Source organism: Podarcis pityusensis (assembly GCF_964106645.2).
Source record: "Podarcis pityusensis genome assembly, chromosome: 7".
Lineage (NCBI taxonomy): Eukaryota > Metazoa > Chordata > Lepidosauria > Squamata > Lacertidae > Podarcis > Podarcis pityusensis.
The window spans coordinates 64,944,569-64,966,915 of NC_138031.1; the positions used below are offsets into that span (position 1 = coordinate 64,944,569).

At 44.8% G+C, this 22,347-nt stretch overlaps 2 protein-coding genes across 2 annotated transcripts in view; both read left to right on the plus strand.

Annotated features, from left to right (window-relative positions):
- The window catches only part of F13A1 (coagulation factor XIII A chain), a 74,418-nt gene extending 71,926 nt beyond the window's left edge, over nucleotides 1–2,492 (plus strand). The window contains exon 15 of the mRNA XM_081014779.1: nucleotides 157–2,492. Coding sequence (XP_080870905.1) covers nucleotides 157–304 — 148 coding nt within the window. The 3' untranslated portion in view covers nucleotides 305–2,492. The remainder of the gene's footprint in view (nucleotides 1–156) is intronic.
- Nucleotides 1–22,347, plus strand: part of LOC308481798 (uncharacterized protein) — a gene marked incomplete at its 3' end in the record, with an annotated part of 231,645 nt that overhangs the window by 32,177 nt on the left and 177,121 nt on the right. The window lies entirely within an intron of this gene.

Below are 22,347 nucleotides of genomic sequence, written 5' to 3' on the forward strand. Positions count from 1 at the left end.
TATTTCCCCCCCTTTAGGGCAACCCCCCCCCTTGGGATAGGTCATTTCTTTAAAACATAGGTTATCTTTTCTATCACCAAGATACCTACTCATGTATTACAGTTCAGATTTATGGCCCATCTACCACCATGTTTACACTATTCTTTCTCGCTGCAGAGAAGTTCCAAGGAATTCAACCTTGACCTGGGAAGAAAAATGTGTTCCAAAGCAGTCCGGCCCCCGAAAGCTGATTGCAAGTTTGAATTGCGATGCTCTCCGACATGTCTATGGCGAGCTGGATGTTAATATTGAAAGTGCTGTGTGAAAGGCTTTCTCCTTCTTCTTTCAGTTCCTACAAACCCCCCACCCCACACATTGTATTTCAGAAATTTCATTACCGGGAAACATAAAGTAGAAGTATCTACCCTAATCCGAATTAATTCATAATCCAAATGTTGTATGTATACATTGTGTGTGGCTACTTGCATGGTTACTTCTTATTTTGCAGCTTCCTTTTGAAAAGCTATCCTACAAAAACCCTGAAACCACACTCTTTAAACACCCAGAGTTTTAAAAGCGTGGGTGGCAACAACATGCATTGAGAAATTATCTTGCGCCAGCGTAACTTAAGATGGAAAAGAGCAGCACAATAGCAAAATAGGTCTCTTCCACGCCCGTGCCCATGCTTTTCAGGCAAGAAATGTGGCGGTTAATTTCATTTGCATCCTGCCGGTACTCCAAAGAGTTCAGGGTTGGAATTATGCTCCCCCCCCCCCCATTTTATTCAGGTTAGACTGAGGGGTCATGATGGGCCAAGGTGAACTTCATGGGCTAGCCTATTAAAAGGCCTCCTGCATTCTATTCCAACTCTCTAGCCACTATACTACAATTGTACCTGTCCTAGCTTCATCCACACTGTTCTTTTATGCCCAGATCTGGCACTGAATTGCCTATACAGTGGTACCTCGGGTTACAGACGCTTCAGGTTACATACGCTTCAGGTTACAGACTCCGCTAACCCAGAAATAGTACCTCGGGTTAAGAACTTTGCTCCAGGATGAGAACAGAAATCGGGCTCCGGCGGCACGGCAGCAGCAGGAGGCCCCATTAGCTAAAGTGATACTTCAGGTTAAGAACAGTTTCAGGTTAAGTACGGACCTCCGGAACGAATTAAGTACGTAACCAGAGGTACCACTGTATATATAGCCAGTGATGGAAGGTAACTAAACATTGCCACCAGAGGTGTCAGCTTGTGAGGGTGATTGGGGGGTCAACATCATGCACGTGTCATCAGGACATCAGGAGGAGATGAGGTGGAGCCAAATGCAGTGGCCACATGGCTCAATGGGCGGAGGCGCCACCTCCTTGGTGCCGCCACCAGGGGCCGGCTGCTTTGACCCACGGCAGGAGGAGGAGGAGGCAAAGGAGAAGGAACAGGCCACTGGAGCCATTGCACTTTTGCAAAGGGGGAGGGCTGACCCCTACCCCAAAAATATAGGGGGCCCCAAAAGGGCACAGTCTCCAGGATCCAGTGCCCCCGATCTCCACCCACGAAAAATGTATTTCAAAGTGCAGAAAATTATTCAAGATTAGATTAATTTAGGCCAATGAAGCTGTAGGCCATATTCTTCCTGCTTGTTCATATGTAATTATGGCCTCTTACATTAAAGCCAGGACAATTTTAAGAGGTTCCAGTCTCTGGGGTACTTTGAACTTTAATTTTAATTAAGGCTTGATATTTTATATTTTTAAAAATTCTGCCAAGAGTAATAAAATGGCCTAAGTAGATACTATCCCGGAACAAGCTTGTCCGAGCACAAATTTGGAATTGATGCCACAAATAAATTTTGAACACTTCTTGGCACCTTCATGTCCAATACGTTTCCTCTGAACATTTTGAAAATGGTGGTCAGTGTCAGGACTGAACAAACTGAAGGGAGTGGGATCAGGGGAGTCGTGTGACCTGTCATGCAAATGCTTTAACACCTCACCAGACCATAGTTTTTCTAGATAGCCACTCTGAGAAAAGACGGAGTGTAGCAGATAAGAGCTGAAATATGCATCCCTTATGCTGGCCTGCCGGGATATTCTGTTGCAATGACCACTTGTGCCATCCTCCTGTCCCTAACACGGCTGCCATTCCATGGACCAACATATATGGCTGCATTGACAGAGAGTCTGGGGTTGAATTAAAACATTGTGTGGGTGCCCTGAGACCCTGTATTCAATCCTGCAAGCAGCTGCTCCAGTAAGTTAGAAGGTAAGATTGAAGTTGTTATTAAGCCACGTCAGACAGATCTTTGATGCGCCATGAGTCTCTTTCCTGAAATATTATCTAACTAAAATGTGTGCTGTTGATGAACTGCATTTGCTTAGAAGCTCTGATTCATGTTGCTATAATGAGCTGTATCACCTGCTTTCCATTTGTCTGAAGGACAGCCTTCTGAGGCTCAAAAGCTCACATTCCTTCCAGTTTATCAACCAAAATGTATGTAATAAAACAATGAATTTTCCTGGATGCATCTCTCCTATGTTGCACAGGTTCCTGCCTGACTTTTTCCTTGCAACCCCTACAAGCGAGGTACAATATGACAACTGCAGGATTGATGCACAGTGATGTTTTCCTCAAGGTTCACATAGTGTGCTCAAAACCACACTGAGTGACAGCAAGGTCACAGAGGTCCCCGTCTGACAATCATGTTTGTTTCAAAGGTTATGGTAATTTGTAAAGCCTTTTGTTCTGGGATGCTCAAATTTCACTCCTACAGATGCTTCCCCTCCCTCCCTTTACAACTGCAATGAGATTTCATCGTTTTATGTTGTAATATTCTAAAAGGGTTGCGTCTTCCATCTTCCAGTTTCAACAAAATGTCTTCACATATTTCCCTGTTAAGAAACTGCTTGGATGCAATATTTAGAAGAAGGTAAAAGCAGCTGCACATATATTTGAAGTTAGTATTCTTATGGATAGAATGCCAAATGTTCTATCTATTCCGTGGGAGCAGAGCGCAGATTTCAGCACTAACATTTTTATGCTTTTCAGTTAAAATCACCAGCTTTTATTATCTAATTATTTTAAATTAGGTGTGCGTTTACTGCATAGTGTATTAAAGCTGTATTAGTTTCGCCTGGCACTTAAATTGAAGACAGGGAAGGGGGGAAATATGCATGTATGCATGTACATATATATAAGGTAATAAGAATATGGACCTACCAGCTTTGGAGGAGAAAATGTTCAGAAGTTTCACCCTCAACCATTAGATTAATGACTGTCTAGGCTCAATCTAGTTTGCCTGCTCATCCTTTTCCAGAATTCAAATCCACGGAGACTTGAACCTTGTTTCTTGTTGGTAACAGAGCACTCCTCTTACTTCTGCGCATTCTTTCTGAGAATAAACTCTGAGACTGTGCATCAAAAAAATGTCATATATTTTACTTCACAGTAAATATATTTTACACCACAGAGATCACTGGGTGATTGCTTTCCTATCACTTGGATACCAAGTTTCTGCAAAGTGGAAAAGAACTTGCAGCTAACATTTTAAAACAGGCTTCCTCAACCTCGGCCCTCCAGATGTTTTTGGCCTACAACTCCCATGATCCCTAGTTAGCAGGACCAGTGGTCAGGGATGCTGAGAATTGTAGTCTCAAAACATCTGGAGGGCTGAGGTTGAGGAAGCCTGTTTTAAAAGTATTTTGGCATCCTTTGTTTTGCCAATCAGCAAAATTGTACTACTGACCTTTAAAAATTGGGGAAGCCATAGCCAAACACTGAGTGATTCTGCTTTTTCACCAATAGCCTATGGGGCCAAAGACCCCACCAGTGCACTTGATACCCTTCTGTACCTGAAAGTAAGCATCTATAGGTCTAACCAATACCCGAAGGAGAGACCCCTAGGAGTCCTGTATAATGGGGCACATCTGGCCCTCCAGATGTTGTTGGACTCCAACTCCCATCATCCCTGTTCAATGGCCCTGTTAGCTGAGGCTGATGGGAGTTGGAGACCAACAACATCTGGAGCGCCACAGGTTCCCACTCCTTCTCTATGAGCTACTTTGAGAGGGACAAGGCAGACAGGCAGATGTTGATGTGATTAGAGAAACAGCTGCATGATCGTCACATAACTTAGGGCTTTACTGCATATTAATCCCAAACTCATGTAGCAGCCCCTCTATGGAGACAGAACAACTTTGGGAAGGGGCAGTTTGATGTGGAGAAGCAGTGGGAGATAGGATGCTTATGTTCTTAGCTGTCATCTGTTGGAACAGAGTTTTCCTGTGGTGCAGGGCTCGGTAAGCATGCACATTGCAAAGAAACACCAATTAATAGACTTCCTTCTCAAAAAAAAGGGGGGGGAAGGAAGAGGGTAGAAATCAACAAGGAGTAAACATAACACAACTTCGCTGCATGGGGTGCCTTTTCCTCCACCACATGAGCTCTTACAGCACTGGTGACAAGCTGGAACCAGGCCATGATTATGTACCAGTATCAATAATATTACATAGCCAACTCCTTATGTAGCCAAAAAAGCACCGCCCATGCACAAGAGGGAGGTATCAGCAGGGGTCCAGAAGCATCAAGATTTGGAGAAATACCAAAAAAATATTTAGGGGGAAAACTATGGAACAACACCTCCCACCCACCCACCCACCTGCAAACAGCTGAATATAAGTCACAATTACACACTCAATTTGCTTTGCTTTGAATATTCTGCATCGTAGTTTGATGGCAAAAGAACATAAGGAGAGCCTGCTGGATCGGGCCGCTGGTCCATCTAGTCAGCCTCCTGTTTCTCCCATTGGCCAGTCAGGTGCCCGCAAGCAGGATCTGAATGCAACAACACTCTCCCCTCCTGTGTAACTGGGACCCAGAGGCATCAAGTGTCGAGAGAAGGTAGCCATTGCGGATAGTTGCTGCTGAGACATTTAAGGTGGGTGTTCAATTGTCTAGCCAAATGCAAATCTTGAATGGGAAACAGTATTCTTGCTCCACACTGGATCCACTATGAAATGATACGTTTTGCTGTGGAACAGATGCCTGCTTTATGTTGCGGAGTTTAAACATCCATAGCATAATGCAAATGCCAAGTCTGGTTAATGCAGAACACTGGCACTCTTCTTGTCTAAGATGATGCCTTTCTAAGTGCTTTCCCCTGCTCCCACAACACAGATTGCTGATGTACATACAAACCTTACAACAGAGACTCTCAAGTAGCAAAAATGCACATTTTTCAACTTGCATCTTACTCTTTGTCCTTTGCATCCGTATCTTCCTCCCAGACCTACAGTCTGGGACACGGCATGCAATGCAACCTGAAGCAATTTGCTGAGAAATAAATCCCACTGAGTCCAATGGTGTATTCCCTAGTACGTGTGTGCAGCTACAGCCTTCGGCTGCATCTAGAATTTGGAGAACTATGCTGATGTCATTGAAAACAGCAGCTCTCCATCTACTCCTCCTCGCAGCAAATCAAAACATGTGATGCGATGTCATCTCTGAAATCCCCCGCCTCCTCCACTTCGTTGGTTTATGCTTGGGGTGTGTGGGTGTGTGTGTGTGTGTGCTGAAAATAAGAGCACAGTAAGTCCTCACCACATATTTCTCTTTACTACACTTTATCAGGGAGAGGAGGAGGAGAGACAGACAGCCTCATGTAACATCCAGTCTTATTGAAGCACTTAAAGGGGGAAAGGGGCTATTTCACATCAGTGCTGTGGTGTTCCTGGTCCACACAGGTAATTCAATTAAAATGGAAGCATTGGGTGGTATTCAACCAAGTTTTACTCAGGGTAGACCCACTGAAATTAATGAACATGGATAAATTAGGTACATTAATTTCAAAGGGTCTACTCTGAGTAAAAACTAAATACTGCCCATGAGCTGGGATGCAATTTCCTAGGAGGAGATTATTATTTTTTTAATTAAGTGCTAGGAAAGTGTGATTGTTTTGCCTTTGACGAGTGCACAAGGGACCGATGGAAGCTATGGAATCCAGTCCCAATTACACAGTTACCTCAGTCACAGAACATTTCACATTGGCCACAGAGCCAATTTGACTCCTCTGATATTTTCCCATCCTGACCCTTTGCACTGGAGCTCTCCTCAAAGTTGCAGAGGGGATGCCATTGATTTTCACAAAGGAAGGGTTTTGCATTAGGTGATTTTATGTGAAACTTACAGGAAAAGCAAAAGCTTAGTCTAATGAGCTCAGTTCTTACCAACCTACCAAAGCACACAGGCAATCTTCTCCTGCGCAGGAGCTCTGGAGCCAAAGGAAGGCAGTGTGTTTGTTCTGAAATGTTCACTCTGCAGCCAATTATCCCAGACTTCTATTGAAAACACTTGCTTTGTATAATTGTTCTTCCCTTCCTCTCTAATCTCTCTAATTGCGTGTGCAAAATGAGGCTGTGTTGAGAAGCAATTTTATTAGATGAATATCATAGTTTGACCTCTTCACACACAAGGGTTTCCTCTATATGGAAATCATCTCCTTGTCAGAAACACCTTGTTATTCTAAGGTGGCTTATCCTAGGCTTGAGGCAGCTAAGCAATCAAATAATAGCCAAGTTACAGAACAAAAAGGAAGTGACAGACCCAACAGGCAAAACTAATTGTTGCAAAGCAACTAACTTCCCCTGATACAATGTGTGCTGCTTTCACCAAAATATGTATCTTTGTAAGCATTACTTGACTGAAGAAACACACTACAAAATGCAGAGAAGTGTATATTTCAAAAGCTGGCAGTGTTTTGGTTCAAGTAACGTTTTCAAAAGCACGAGTCAGGTAGGTTCACTTTTAAATGTGAACTGAATCATATTTCTGCCCCATCCCCATCTCAGAGTAGGGCCGTCCCTTGAAATTCGTTTTATGGCTTGGGAGGCCATTGCACTAACCAACTTTCCCACCTGCGTGCTTTTGGCAGATATCATACATCAGCCAGACCTACTGCTTTCTGAATTGAGAGGAGTGAGCTGCTTCTTGCTCTCCAGTTGTTAAGGGAAGGGCTGTGCCTGAGTGGAAGAAAACATGGCTCCCATGCCAAAGATCACAAGTTGGGTATGTGGTAGAACTCCTATCTGAAACTCTGCAGAACACCTGCAAAGAAAAAACTGAGCTAGAAAGAAGAAGAGTTTGGAGTTTGGATTTGATATCCCGCTTTATCACTACCCTAAGGAGTCTCAAAGCGTCTAACATTCTCCTTTCCCTTCCTCCCCCACAACAAACACTCTGTGAGGTGAGTGAGGCTGAGAGACTTCAGAGAAGTGTGACTGGCCCAAGGTCACCCAGCAGCTGCATGTGGGGGAGCGGGGAAGCGAACCTGATTCACCAGATTACAAATCTACCGCTCTTAACCACTACAGCACAACTGGCCCACAATCATAGCATTGTAGGGCTGGAAGGAATCATTGAGAATCATCTACTCCAACCCCCTGCAATGCAGGAATCTTTTGCCCAATGTGGGGCTCAAACCCACAACTCTGAGATTAAGAGTCTCCTGCTGAGTTGGACCTATGGGGTGCCTTGGTCTAAGGCAGCTCTCCCCAACCCTTTGGGAATGTTCTAGTATTTTGGACTATAGCTCTTATCACACTTGCCTATTGGCCATCCTGGCTGGGCAACGGGTTGGGGAAGGCTGGTGTATGGCAGCTTGCACAGGGCATAGGCACCGTGATACCCAGCTGTTCAGAGATGCAAGAAAAGGATGCAGCCTGATTCTTATTCCCTGGGGTAGTCGGGAAGTCTCAAACCCAGAGCCATAGAGGGTGTACACAAAGAATTTGGATCAACATTTCTATAGAGGGGCATGCTTGCATGCAGAATGCCCCAAGTTAGATCCCTGGCATTTCAGATTTGAGAGGATCAAGCAGCAGGTGATGGGAAAGACCTTTACCTGGAGGAGAGCAGCTGCCAGTCAGAAGAGACAAGATTAGGCTAGGTCATGTTAGGATGAGATCCTGGTGTTTGTTAACCAACAGGTATGCTTAAGGTAAAGGTAAAGGGACCCCTGACCATTATTTCCAGTCGTGACTGACTCTGGGGTTGCGGTGCTCATCTCGCTTTATTGGCCAAGGGAGCCGGCGTACAGCTTCCGGGTCATGTGGCCAGCATGACTAAGCCGCTTCTGGCGAACCAGAGCAGCACACGGAAACGCCTTTTACCTTCCCGCCGGAGCGGTACCTATTTATCTGCTTGCACTTTGACGTGCTTTCGAACTGCTAGGTTGGCAGGAGCAGGGACCAAGCAACGGGAGCTCACCCCATCGCGGGGATTAGAACAGCCGACCTTCTGATCGGCAAGTCCTAGGCTCTGTGGTTTAACCCACAGCGCCACCCGCTTCCCAACGGGTATGCTTATTTGCTCGCAAATCAAAGTTCCCATTATTGCAAAGGATCCTGAAACTTCTGTAATGCTCAGAAACGCTTAAGGGATATTTTTTGCATTTGTTTCTAGAAAATGTTGATTCCCTTTCAGCTGATAAAGACGTTCAGCCCTTTCCCTGGTCCTCTGTGCTATGAGATCAATAAATACAGAGAAGGTCTTTTGTTTTTAAAAAGAAGCATGGACAGAGTTTGTGTTTGCAAGGGCCTCCATATTGCAGGCCCTTGGTTCCGAGATGGGAGTCAGGTGGGGAGCTTGATATTGGCATATATAGGTCACACCGGGTGATTGCGGAGATGCTTCCTTGGCCTCTTGCCTCTAGATGGGGCTAAAGAGTCTCTGGTCAAATGACAGTAGCTAACAGGCCAGGCTGTGCACAGGAAACCTCATTTTGCAGGCAATCAGGAAATGCTGATTGTACGAGGTCTTCACTCCTCCTTGTAAACCCTGTTGCTGGATAAACTAGTTCTGCCGACGTGTGCCCTGCAAATAACAGCTGACGGCAAAACCCAACTCTACCCCCTCTTTGGGTTACACCTAATCTTGTTTAATTGGACAGGGCTTGAGGTGTCACAGCTGAGCTGAGAAACAATTCATTTATGTCTCTTCTGCGCAGTGCTCAAATTACCAGGTGGAGCCTGCTCCCACTTATCTTGTGTGTTGTGCCCCATAGCTGTTGTTTTCAGAAGGCTACTGAGGTGGGCACGACTCAGTTAGAATTGGGCAGAGTGACGGGTTAGGGCTTGTGGGTTGCATCAAGAGCCCCCCGTACCTTTCCTTCTAAAATTCAAGCACTGGTAGTGTGCTGCAATTTAAAACATTGCATTTTTCGTCTCGCTTTCTTGCTACAGACTAGTTTCTCGTGTGACTTCATGATACCGATTCTAAGAAAATCACAGAACTCCGAGGGAAATTGCTGCTGCTGCTCAATGGCCTTCGTTCTCTGTCCCTTAGCTGGTTTCACAGACATAGCTGCCAATACAGGGAGATGCAGCTATATATATAGAACAGAAAATTGGATGGACCTTAATGAGGGAGCTTCTGAACTCATATGGCTTAAGCATAATAGCATGCAAGAAATCACAGGCTGCTCTTGCAGAACGCAAATGCCACATGCAAGGGCGAACCAATCCTTGGTTTCCTTTGTGCTCTTGCAAAGCTACTGTGCTTGCTGCCCCAAATGCATATTTAGCAGCCCTGCTCTCAAAACCCTGTTCCTTTCATCCCAGACCAGCTTAGAAATAGCCCGTGAAAGTCTGCCCAGAGAGATATATGAGCAAGCCCAAACATATATCAGATCAAGAGTTAAAATTCAGAAGGAACAATCAAGAGTCTTGGGGACCTTAAAGACTAACAAAATTTATTATGGCATAAGTGTTCATGGACCACAATCCACAGGTAAGTGTGTATACTATATAGGACTGCAGGTGTAAGTGGCAATCCTTCACTCGCTTACCTGGGGGAAAGACCCACTAAACTCTATGTATTTACTTCTGAGTAAACCAACTAAACCAGGTGTGGATCTCAAACTCTCGGCATGTTAGGGACTTCCCCTGCATGCAAAGGCAGGCTCTGGAGGATTCAGCAGATGAGACCAAATAGTGGGTCCAACTGTGAAGAAGGTGGTTTCTGTTTGTGTTGTAGAGGGAAGTGAGCGGCAGATGGGGCTTGTCCACCTGGGAAACTAGCCCATCTAGGAGAAGGAAAACTCTGGTTCTAAACCTCTGCTCCCATGTGGGATATCTTCAGGAGAAGAAAAGGCTAAGGAGTAAACCCTACACAAATCTGGAGTCCTAAAATGGTTGGGTGGCACCTTGTACACCTGCTTCTGCCAACTCCTGTGGTCAAGTGGGGTGGTGGTTACAGACGTATTGCTCTGCTCTCCTTTGTACCACATCAGCGAGGTTGAGGGGGGTGGGTCTTCTTGTCTGGGCAGCCCAGGACCTCCATACACACTACCCAGGCTTGCACCCTGGGGAGGTCACTTCAGTGCTGCTAACATAGTGGTTTGATTTCATGCACACACACACCCCGAGGCACACTCCATTGTCTCTCAAGACAGATGGATGCCAACAAAAAATAAATTGTATAATATTGCACTCCTGGACTGCACTCGTAGATTGCATTTGGAGAGGAATAGAGTTTGGATTTGGATTTGATATCCCACTTTATCACTACCCGAAGGAGTCTCAAAGCGGCTAACATTCTCCTCTCCCTTCCTCCCCCACAACAAACACTCTGTGAGGTGAGTGGGGCTGAGAGACTTCAAAGAAGTGTGACTAGCCCAAGGCCACCCAGCAGCTGCATGTGGAGGAGCGGGGAAGCGAACCCGGTTCACCAGATTATGAGTCCACCGCTCTTAACCACTACACCATACTGGGATAAGGTAGGCTGGGAAATAAGAATATGAGGGGGAAACTAAGATGTGGTGCAGACCTATTTAATTTTTATCCCCCCGCCCACTTATATTTGCATATATTTTCTTCTTTCATTGATTCCAAGGCTCCTGCCTGGTGACCCATCTAGGCTTCGAACCAATTTCAGTAAGGGTATGGGCCTCATGCACCTTCCGACTGGGGATGGGTGAAGAGGTTGCTGTTGATTTCCCTCCCTTTCTCATTTTTCCAATCTTAACTTCAGCTTCACACCTTTCTACATTACTTTGAATTCATCCGTTTTAGTGCGCATTCCTCCTACTAGGCAATTTTTTGCAAGCATGTTTTTCCAAGTGTGATGCATTTTGTCTGTTGCTTTCACCAACATTTGTGTCCTAATGCCCACTTTCCCCTAATATGCCTGCTTGTGGAACACATTTTTTGGTTGTAGGCTGACACTGCAAAATTCAGGAAAGTGTAGGTTCGCATTATAATGCAAAGAGGACCAACTCCCCGCCCCCTCCATTCCCACCCAGAGCAAGAGGGGTGGGGAGCAATGAAATGGATAGTGAACATTCTGTTGTTTTGAACGAATAGAAATGTAAAAGCGATTTCAGTTCTGCACCTCTGGCTGAAAAAGCCAGATTGCTTTTAAACGTCCTTGGCTCACGTGAAGGATAAACCAGCCTCTCTCCTCTTTCCCCTTTTTCCAAGTCATCCGTGGCTCTACAGCGCTCTCGCCTCTCCCCTTCCATTCATCTTATTTTGCAAGAGATGCTCTGCTGAGTCAAAGCACTGAGCTTGCCTTTCCTCCTTTACGTAGCGGTTGCATTTTTCACAAATGTCAATGATCTTGTATTTCTTCTCTTCTTCTCTTCTTCCTTTCTTAGCCATGCTTGAAAAAGCCCTAAGGGGGACAAATGAAAATTGAACCTGAGAAGAAGGCTAAGGGAACGGAAATGTGAAACATCTAAACAAAAAAACAAAAAAAACCCCTCTTTCTAATTTATTTATTTTTTTAAGGAAAAAAATGGCAAAAGGCTGCTGTTTAGGACTTGGTATTGCCATGAGATTATCATCACAATCCTATACCTCCTCCCAAGATGTAGGATTTCTGCTAATGACACATTGTTATATAATAATAATAATAATAATAATAATAATAATAATAATTTTTTTATTTATACCCCGCCCTCCCCAGCCAAGGCCAGGCTCAGAGCGGCTTACAAGCAATAATAAAAACAAGTTGAATGATTACAACTTAAAAACAAAATTAAAATACAACATTAAAATATTGAAATATTAAAATATTAAAATGTAGCCTCATCAAAGGAGGAGAAGGAAAGGAAAAAAGAAAGAGAGGGAGGGAATCAAATTGGCTCCAAGCCAAAGGCCAGGCGGAACAACTCTGTCTTACAGGCCCTGCGGAAAGAAATCAGATCCTGCAGGGCCCTGGTCTCATGAGGCAGAGCGTTCCACCAGGCCGGAGCCAGAGTTGAAAAGGCCCTGGTTCTGGTTGAAGCCAATCTAACTTCCTTAGGGCCCGGGACCACTAGGGTGTTGATATTTATGGACCTTGAGGCTCTCCGGGAGAGGCGGTCCCGTAGGTACGAGGGTCCTAGGCCATGAAGGGCTTTAAAGGTCAAAAGCAGCACCTTAAATCTGACCCTGTACTCTACCGGGAGCCAGTGCAGTTTGAAAAGCACTGGGTAAATATGCTCCCATGGCAGAGACCCAGTGAGGAGCCTCGCTGCAGTATTCTGCACCCTCTGGAGTTTCTGGGTCAGCTTCAAGGGCAGCCCCACGTAGAGCGAATTACAGTAGTCAAGCCTGGAGATGACCGTCGCATGGATCACTGTGGCCAGGTCGGGGCGGGAAAGGTAAGGGACCAACTGCTTGATGCAGCGAAGGTGGAAAAATGTCGCCTTGGCTGTTGCTGTAACTTGCACCTCCACGGAAAGGGAGGCGTCAAGGATTACACCCAAACTCTTAACAGAAGGCAATGGCACTAACTGGGCCCCCGCAAGAGAAGGGAGTTGGTCCCTCATCCCCATGCCATCCTGACCCAGCCATAGGACCTCTGTCTTCGAAGGATTTAGTTTCAATCGGCTCCCACGAAACCATCCAGCCACAGCTTCCAAGCATCTGGTCAGTGTGTTCGGGGCATGTAATGAGCATTTCTAGAGAAGGGACCGTATTTCATTGCTAGAATGAAAGTCTTCATAGTCTTGGCATTGCTACTTTGATGGATCAAGTATTTGTCAATGTGGAAAACCTCTGTACATGAGGCTACACTCTGGCTGTGCAAAATCCAGAGGCTTGGACACCCCCCCCCCCCGAGGAGTGTGTCTTGCAGAGGGGATATGGCCTAGAATGAGTCCTGAGGGGCCTAGAGGGACCCACATTTGGCCCCTGGGTCTGTGGTTCCCCAGTCCTGCTCCAAAGGGCCAATCAGGTCTGCACCCACTTAGCAGCACGGCAGGATGAGGTGCTATCAGGGAGTTGAGATTGGCTCCAGGTTCTTGCAGAGCTTTATTAACCACGAACCATGAAATTTGGGATCCCCTCCCAAGTTCCGTACCCATTTTGTACCGTGAATGACATGTTTTGCACCCTGCAAACTGAATAATATCACCGTCATACCAGGATTTGTAGTTAACACTCCAAAATCCAACACTGTCTGATTCAAGCCAAACTTTTGCACTGCAAAACCCCACATTTTGAGCATCAATCACTCTGTTGGGGAGGTGATACAGAACGTGGGGTTTGCGGTACAAAACTATTGCAAAATGTTTGGCACCGGTTTGGAGTGAATTGGACAATGTTGGGGTTTGGGGGCGGGATACCTGTGACCCCGGGTTTGAATATCAATTACTCCATTTGGGGGAGGGTACAAAACATGAGGTTTGCAGAACAACTCATTTTGTAGAAAACGGTACAAAACAAGTGCAAAACTTTGGCACCAGTTTGTAGGGGACCCCAAATTTCATAGTTCATAGTTAATAAAGCTTTCTCGTGGCACCCCGATGGCAACCCCAAGTTTGCATCTGAGTAATGTGCGAAGTGGCCTTGAAATCCAGCCAGCAACTAATGCCAGAAATCGCCTTGCCTCCCATGGTTTCGAAGTCCTCTGGATTCCCATGCTACCCCTTCGTTAGTTTTGGCTCAGAATGCAAAGCACAATCCTTTAAAAGCTTCAATGCTGGAACATACTGAAGGCCTTGATGCACCAACCTGCGTTCCCAAGGACGTCTGAGTATCTCAACAAGTTCATGCCAGGTATTATTTACTGGCCCAAAGCAGCTAAATGCCAGAAAACACGTCTCTGCTTTTGATTTGTCTGCAATCAATAACTGGATGCCTAAACTGTAGCTTTGATACAGCTAATCTGATTCCAAGTTGCAGGAGCTCAGCTCAGACACTATTGGGTTAGAGCGGACTCAGAAAGTTTCTCTTGCCCAGCTTGGCAGTTTATCATCAAGACGCCTAAAGAATATCGAAGAATTTGGCATCTGTCCCTCTCCCCCCCCCCCATGGTCTCCTATTAGTAATTAGCAAAAATGAAACAAACTTTTTAAAAAAATAACCATTCTGCCTGCTCATCAGTTACACTCAAATATGTTTGCCAGTTCCCAAAAATCTTAAAATGGGTGCCTTTCCAGCAGGGGTGCCAACTTGAATAAAATATTGTGGGGCCCAGGTAGGCCCTGCCCCACATAACTGATCACATGGCCCCTATGCTTTTCAGAGTTAGTGAAGGAAATGCGAAATAGCTTGCAATGAAAGAAGCGAAAATTTACAGTGCGTTTTTAAAAGGCATGGCCAACTTTTTCTTTTCTTTTATGATATTATACCAACATAGTTTCCAAACATACCTATCGATGAATAAATAAAACAAATAACAAAGTAGAGCATATGTGTGGGAAGAAGAATTAGATCTCCCTCACTTTCTGCTTAGCATCTGATGTGCCCTGAGAGACCGCTTTATTTTAGTGGAAACTAGGTAAAGGTAAAGGTACCCCTGCCCATATGGGCCAGTCGTGTCCGACTCTAGGGTTGTGCGCCCATCTCACTTAAGAGGCCGGGGGCCAGCGCTGTCCGGAGACACTTCCAGGTCACGTGGCCAGCGTGAGGAAGCTGCTCTGGCGAGCCAGCACCAGTGCAGCACACGGAAACGCCGTTTACCTTCCCGCTATAAAGCGGTACCTATTTATCTACTTGCACTTAGGGGTGCTTTCAAACTGCTAGGTGGGCAGGAGCTGGGACCGAAAGACGGGAGCTCACCCCGCCGCGGGGATTCGAACCGCCGACCATGCGATCGGCAAGTCCTAGGCACTGAGGTTTTACCCCCTTAGTGGAAACTACACACATATTAAAAACACTGTGAAAATTTGTTTTTTTTAAAAAAAGTTTTGAAAAAATACATTGAATTTGGCATAGCTCCCTGTCACCATTTAGTATCACGTTTGTATATTGCACTTTACAACATATTTAAAATGTTTTATTTGCAGCTGTATGGGTGAATCCTTTATTTATGGTATTTAGCTACTGATTTCTGAAGTTGTTAAGCAATTATCTAAACTTGATCCTGCTCTCTGGACACAAGCGATAGCAGGGTCTCTTTGGAGAAGATCAGAAATGAAGTGAGGAGAGTTCCTGCTGATCTAAGATGGTATAACACACTTTACCACTTACCATGTAGGGAGGAGGTTCACATTTCTGAAAGTTTCCCTATGTAAATTAGATGACACCTCCTTGCAAGGAGAAAACCAGCACAGTAGAGAAATTATCCTCTGATGTGCTACCTTTCCTCTTGCAGGGAGGTGTTTAAAACACACACACATACCCCACCTGCTTCCCTTTGTAATATAGACAACCTTTTCCTGCAAGGAGAAAATCAGCACACTAGAGAAAATATCCCCTGATGTGCTACCTTTGCTCTTGCAGGGAAGTGTTTAAACACACGTGCACCTTCCCCACCTTCAGTCTGAAGTGGTACAAGCCACATTTTGCCCTCAGGATACTTCCACCTTATTCTGCTGCACATGTGGACCAGGATCAGGGCAGGGTGGCAGGGGCAGAATTTGAATTCTCATGGCACACAGAATGCCTGGCACAAAAGAAGAAGTTATGTGGGAGGAGAAATCTCTTCAGGGACTTTCTTTGCTTGGTTTTAAAGCAGCTGGGGGGGGGAGCTGATTTGGATGAGGGCCAAACGCTTTGCCCCTTCGTCTGATTCCCCAGCTTAAATCGAATATAATCTCACACACACCCTTGAAACTGCTATAGGATGGTCATGTGTCATTTAGAGAGGACTGACAGTTATCACTTTGAAGTGTGGTCAGAGGATAGTCCTCTGTTTGAAAGACTGTCCAGTCCAGATCTAATTTTTAACATAAAGAAACAACAGAAGGGAGAGCAAACAAGAATTTGAAGATGCCCTTTAACATTTAGAGAATAAACTGAGCAAGCACAGAAGTCACACAATCTGCTTAAACAGTATATCTTTACTCTTCAAGGCACATTTCCACCCTCAAAGAATTATGGGCACTGTAGCTCACTCCTCACAGAGTTACAAGTCCCAGAGGCCTTAACAAACTTATTATTATTATTATTATTATTATTATTATTATTATTATTATTATTATTTTATTTGCACCCCGCCCATCTGAATGGATTGCCCCAGCCACTCTGGGTGGCTTCCAGCCAGTGCCGGATTTACGTATAAGCTAAACAAGCTATAGTTTATGGCCCCACTCTCTTGGGGGGCCCCGCAAAATTATGAGTCTTTGTAAATGGTGTTTCTAAAGGAACTTTTGTGATTGCCAAATGCCAATGTGTTTGCATTATTAAGTTTGTTATGAATAAAAAATCATTTTAAGTTGGGGCTTAATAATTATTTCACTATTAATATACTTCTTCTTAATTGTATTTCACTATTAATATACTTCTTCTTAACTGTATTTCAGTTCAACAATTTCTTTGATAAAATACATATTTTGTTATGTGCAAATGGCTTTAGATACCTATTAGGTCCATAAATTACCATATAGCATATATTCAACAACAAAAACAGCGACAATTTGTTGTTGACAAAGGATAGCTGGACATATAAAGCATAGCTGTCAACTTTTCCCTTTTCTTGCGAGGAATCCTATTCGGAATAAGGGAATTTCCCTTAAAAAAAGGGAAACGTTGACAGCTATGATATAAAGGGCCCCGTTACATTCAGTAGCTTAGGGCCTCATCAAACCTAAATCCGGTCCTGCTTCCAGCATGTCTCAGATGTCTCAGATGTTTCAGATGTCTTCTAAAGGTTGTATAGTTACTTATCTCCTTGACATCTCATGGGAAGGCATTCCACAAGGTGGGTGCCACTAGTGAGAAGACCCTCTGCCTGGTTCCCTGTAACCTCACTTCTCGCAGTCAGGGAACTGCCAGAAGGCCCTCGGCGCTGGACCTTAGTGTCTGGGCTGAGCGATGGGGTGAAGACACTCCTTCAAGCTCAGCACATAACAGAAGGTCAGCACCAACACTTTGAATTGTGCTTGGAAACATACCGGGAGCCAGCGTAGGCCATTCAGGACTGGTGTTATATGGTCGCGGTGGCTGCTCTCATTCACCAGTCTAGCTGCCACATTCTGGATTAGCTGTAGTTTCTGAGTCACCTTCAATGGTAGCCCCACGGAGAGCACATTGCAGTTGTTCAAGCAGGAGATAACCACTGTCTGGCGAGACAATGCATAGGCAGTTAGGGTCTCAGCCAGCGTACAAAATGGAGCTGGGAGACAGCAGAATTGACCTGTGCCTCCATGGACAGCTGTGAGTCCAAAATGACTCCCAGGCTGTGCTTTACAGTGTGTTTGCTGCCTTGTCTCAGACTTCCCTTCTGTGGTGAGATGTGTTGTAAATTAGTACACGCACATTTCATGCAAAGCTGTGTGGTCTTTTTTAGTGATGTGTAGGTGGGCAAGCGGACATGTGTGGCACTGTGGGTTAAACCACAGAGCCTAGGACTTGCCGATCAGAAGGTCAGTGGTTTGAATCCCCTTGACGGGGTGAGCTCTCATTGCTCAGTCCCTGTTCCTGCCAACCTAGCAGTTCCAAAGCACATCAAAGTGCAAGCAGATAAATAGGTACCACTCCGGTGGGAAGGTAAACGGTGTTTCCGTGCGCTGCTCTGGTTCGCCAGAAGCGACTTAGTCATGCTGGCCACATGACCCTGAAGCTGTCTGCAGAGAAATGCCGGCTCCCTCAGCCAATAAAGTAAGATGAGCCACAACTCCAGAGTTGGTCACAACTGGACCTAATGGTCAGGGGTCCCTTTACCTTTACCTAGGTGGGCAAGCTAAAACTTACAGGCAGTTCCTTCCCATCATATACACACTTTAGGTGGGGAGCAGGAGCAGTGTTTGTCCTGTTTCACCCCCTGAGGCGAAGGAGGAAAGTGCCATCCTGCCCCACCATTTCGCTGCCCTGCCCCTGTTGAAGTCTCCCTTACCTGGGCTGCACGTCGGCTCCTGAAAAACAGTGTACAATATCTCCCTGGGAACTGGCCACTGCCCAAGGTGGCTCCCTCAACCTACCTCACGGGCAGACCAACTGTGGGAGGGAGAGATTTGGGCTTGGGCTTTGACAGGAGGAACATGGATCAGATCTCCTGTGCTGTGGCTACAATCCAAACCTCCCCACCGCCGCCACTCGCCACATCAATCAGGTCTGATTTGATCCTTTTCCAGGTTTCTCCTGCAAAGTGAGATTGACAGCACTGTTGACGCAGCGGGCTGTTTGCTTATCTCTGTGCTCCAACACACACATGACCTTGCTGAGGTTTGGCACTGGCCAGATTTAGTGGCAGTTCCAAAACTTTGGAACAAACTCCCCACTGAAGCAAAGCTCTCCTTGACATTATATTCAGAACTCTTCCTCTAAGCCCATGAAGATCAGGAGGTGCAATTCACTGAGATACATTTGCATGGTACCCATTGCTGTTTTATTCTTTTTTTCCTGTTGTTTTAGTTTCTGCTGACAAACATTTTGCATCAATGTTTTAATTTGTTTTAGAAATCTGTGTCGGTGTGTTTTGCTATGTTGTACACTGCCCTGTGACTGTATGGTGGTGAGTGGTATAGAAATAACTGAAAATCAATCGATCAATATTGGTTCTCATCCATGAGTTGTCTAAAGTTTTGATTAAGCGATTGATTGATCTACTGAATGATTGATCTACTTATTAAAGCAGGGGTCATCAACTTTTGGGGGCTGCTGGCCACATTTAGAATTTTGAGAAAGTGCTGTGGGCACCAGTAACAAAAAGGGCTGCCATGGAGGCATGGCATAACACAAAATAGCTTCTATGGGGTTGTGGCATAATGGCTGCCACATCTGAAATGGTGTGGGCTTGTCCCCATCAGCTGCACCATGCAGGGAAAGGCTCCTACATCAGCCACCAACACACTCCTTGTGCTTCTCATCTATTCAGAATGGATGGAAGAGTCCAATCCAGGCACCCAAGGAAATGTGAGCATGTTTAAGGGGGTATGTTCAGTGTAGGAAAGTCTGAGCTAGTGCAAACAGGAACTGAACAGGAAAAGCAAACAGACTCTTGTGCACTGTGGATTTTAGAGGGGATGTCATGGGTACCACTGGGCAGTAGTCTTCAACTTTTTCAGGCGCAAGACTCACCTTTGACTCAAACATAAATATGGGGAGCCACTTCTCAATATTTTACCATATATTTGCATGGTGGTAGTGCTGCTGTTTCAACCCAGCTTGGATCAGGCCATGACCCACCCAACCCATCAACGGAAGACCATTACTATAGGACATGCTGGCAAGTCAACTGAAGCTTGCAGGGTCAATCCCAGTTTATTTTAACCCACCCAAGTTATTGGGGTAGAGTGAGTTTAGCTAAACATATGATCCTTAGGTTGTGCATGTTGGGTAACTAACGGTCATTTTTGCTAAAGTCCTTTTCAGAATCTTCGTAAAGAAATGCTACAAAGAAATGTTACAACTTAGCATCATACCAAATTGCCTTTCATAAGAATCTTTTACCAAGTATTGGCAGTTCTCTAATGGGTCTGGCCCATCTGCCTGTTCATGTAAAGGTCTTGCCAATTGCTTTGTTTTTCTTTTAAAACGAGAACTTGTTATTGATTTGGAAATATTAATGCATACCAATAAGATTTTTCCCAGCATAGAAGCAATTTCTTTCAGTACATTATATATCATATATGCAGAGCATTAACCGTTGGCCTGCCAAAGATGCAGCCAGGTGGGAACTCTCTAAATTCAAAGCCTAAGTTTGTAAAGGAAAATATGGTTGATAAATGTAACATTTTCTAAAATAGGCACTCATGAAATCTGCGACTAGAGCATGGTATAAGGTTGAGATGCACTAAGTGCACGCCACATTTTTTATCAACTGATGGGTTCCTTAAATAAATAAAAAATATAGTTTAAAGAAAGCTAAAAAAAAAACCACCCAGACAACTTTGTTCTGGAAGGCAAATGGCATGCCTACAAAACCTGCCATTTAGCCAGCCAGCCAGCCAGTAGGTTACTGGTTTAACCACTTGATTGTAGTTATAGACCAGGGTTCGGGAACTTTCTCAGCCTGGTAGACTGAGATCTTTATCTGCACAAGCCCTGCAGGCCAAGTTTGGCAGATGGGTGCCAATCTCCTGACTTCATGTCAGGTGGCAACTGTGCCTTTGAAGTGCGTTTCCAAGTGATTTCTCTGGGAACTGCTTAGAAATGTACTCCACAGTGAAGACACACCTTTACCTATGACACACATGATGTCAGGGGTAGAGCCAAGTGAGTGTGGTTTGGGGGAAATGGCCTCACGGGTACCCTTTTTATGGACTTTTAAATTTTATTTTTAAGGTAAAAAAAAAAAAAGGAAAAACGCCCCACACATGCAAAGTTCTTTCCAATCTAATCTGTCCTCTCTGCTGATTCCAATAAATACGAAGACCATTATCTGCCAGATCCATTAGTCAACAAGAGCCCGTTCTTCTATAAAGATCCTTTTAAGAGCTTCACAGCTCTGCCTTTTTAGAGCTTCATAGCTTGGAGAATTTTAGCAGTTTTCCTCAAGTGTTGAAGGAGTGGATATTCAGTAATTCCACAGAGGCCCAAGACAGTAACAACAGGAACATAATTTAATTTAGTTATTAGATGCCTCTTTTCTTCCTGGTAGTTATGTGCTACCCAAAGGGATAATATAACTGTTTCCCTGCTCCCCCCCCCCAACCCTTCAGATTTAAAAAAAAAAGATTTTATAAATATAGTTCCAGTTCCTCTCTTTTGTTTTGATTATTATTTATTGTTTCTAGACAATGGCTTTTGAGAGAGAGAGAGAGAGAGAGAGAGAGAGAGAGAGAGAGAATATTACTGATTTAAAATGAAACATTTTTTTGGAGATCTGTATGACTCCAAGTGCATTCAGAAGCACTGTTAAGTACAGAAAGCATGACTTTATAATGAGAAGAGCTCAGGTACATACACACACAGGGGAGGGAGGGATGCTGGAGAGTGGGGGGGGGGCTTTTGGATTGATTTGTTATGAGATTCCCTGAGCAGGCAAGACACACAAATGAGTTCTCCGGTGTGGCACTGCCATGGGTGAATCTGTCTCTTTGTCAGGCTGTGCTCACATCTTGATACGAGGACTCTTCCTCTTCCTCTAGTCTACATGGAAAAGAACACTTGCACTACATTGTATTTAGAATAGAATCCACATGGGAGCGACCTGCTTTTGGAGGAGAGATTATATTTTGCTCGCTATTATTTCAGCTAACAGCTCACTCCTGTGCTATTCTGGCCCAGCCACCTGCTCAGAAAAACCCAGCATGCCGCTAAGTGTCACAGTACCCTAAATCAGAAGCCGAAACTCAGCCAAGTAGAATGCAGCAGCAAAGCACTAATGAGCTTGCCACGTAAGTTTATTTATTTGTGTGCAGAAATCTCAGCGACTGGTATTAGCGTAACAGCACACGGAGAATCTACAAAGCTGGCTAAATGCAGAACAGGGTTTCATGTTTTGTTTTGTTTTGTTTTTTCCAAATCTATGAATATTCTTTGACATTTGGAAAGGAAACAATGCTCTATTTCTATATACAGTCTGGTGAATTATCATTTGCTAGCATGTACAAAAGGTCTGGTCTCAATATAGGCTGAAAATGCCTCCTCGAAACCATGGATCAGACCAATTATTTGGGTGATGAAACATGTGACATTTTAAGTGTGCGTGGTGGCTGGGAGTTGAAAGTGACCCTGGAAACATGTTCTTTTTTCTGTCCTGTTTCAAATTCTGTAGGGAAGCCCTAGGGTTTTTGTGTGTGCAAGTTTTCAGCTTGACTTTGTTGCTGTTGTTGTTTAGTCGTTTAGTCGTGTCCAACTCTTCGTCAGGCACTCCTGTCTTCCACTGCCTCCTGCAGTTTGGTCAAACTCATGCTGGTAGCTTCGAGAACACTGTCCAACCATCTCGTCCTGTCGTCCCCTTCTGCTTGTGCCCTCCATCTTTCCCAACATCAGGGTCTTTTCCAGGGAATCTTCTCTTCTCATGAGGTGGCCAAAGTATTAGAACCTCAGCTTCAAGATCTG